General features: G+C 41.2%; 1 protein-coding gene across 1 annotated transcript; it reads left to right on the forward strand.

Annotated features, from left to right (window-relative positions):
* Positions 1-339: 339 nt before the first annotated feature.
* Positions 340-795, forward strand: LOC145254619 (histone-lysine N-methyltransferase SETMAR-like). The gene has a single exon (XM_080113230.1). The coding sequence runs from the start codon at positions 340-342 to the stop codon at positions 793-795; it is 456 nt and encodes a 151-aa protein (XP_079969356.1).
* The last annotated feature ends 294 nt before the right edge of the window (positions 796-1,089 follow it).

Raw genomic sequence — 1,089 nt, forward strand, 5'->3', positions numbered from 1 at the left:
CCCGACATAGGAGAAAAACGATTACCATTGTTTTTGAAACGCATGCATAAGTAAATATTACGCTCATTTTTTTTTTAATTTCATTAATAATCGAGCACTTTGTTGTTCTCTCTCATTAATCGATCTGGATACCCATGCACACGCATCATCCTAGAAACACAATGTGCACCTTGAGTAACTCATCTGCGCTGGTTGATGAATAATAACAGTAAATGAAATGCGTGTGGGCTTGAATGCGAATGTTGGTGCATTGGAAACGATGTTGTCATCTCTAGGATATAGCAAAGTGGGTGCTAGCTTGGTCCAACGACTGCTTACGTATGATCAAAAGGAACACGGATGGAATGTTTTTCAGAACGTTTAGATCAGTATGAAACCGAAGATGACAGATTCTTGGACTTCATCATCATTGGTGATGAGATTTGTTGTCACCATTACGAACCAGAGTCCAAACGACAGTCGATAGAATTGCACCAATTACGATCTCCGGCAAAGAAGTTAAAGACGCAGACATCTGCAGGTAAAATGATGTTCACCGTCTTATGCGACAAGTATGCTGTCATCCTTTTGTATTTCTTGGAACCAGGGTTGGCTGTTAACCCTTACCATTACATTAAAAAGTTGACAAAGCTGAAGGACCGCATTGCCCGTGTAAGGCCAAAGAAAAGGGAAACATTTTGTTTGCAACACGGCAACGCAAGACCACACAAAATTTTGAAGACCACAGAATGTGAGACAAAGTTCGGCTGGGTGGGGCTGTCTCGCCCGCCGTATAGTCCCGATCTGGTACCGTAAGACTTTCACTTATTCGAACCTCTGAAAAACGAATTACGTGGGCAGAAGTTTCCCGACAACAACGCCATAATCACAAACGTGAAAAAAATGGGCCGTCTCAGGACTTTTACGACCAAAGAATCAAAGCTTCCATTCATCGCTGATAAAAGTGTGTTGAGAATGGGAATGAATAATGAAATTATGGTACTAACCCTTTTTCTTAAAAGGAGGAAGTTCCATGTGAGTATGAAATTCACAAGCGATCCCATGTCACATGTTTATCTCCGTTAGATGAGATGACAACGTTAGATTTCC

This window comes from Euprymna scolopes, chromosome 30 (assembly GCF_053919585.1).
Source record: "Euprymna scolopes isolate OS-2025 chromosome 30, ASM5391958v1, whole genome shotgun sequence".
Taxonomy (NCBI): Eukaryota; Metazoa; Mollusca; class Cephalopoda; order Sepiida; family Sepiolidae; genus Euprymna; species Euprymna scolopes.

Coding starts and splice junctions, on each gene's coding strand:
- LOC145254619 (XM_080113230.1), top strand. CDS start 340: ATGGAATGTTTTTCAGAACGTTTAGATCAGTATGAAACCGAAGATGAC.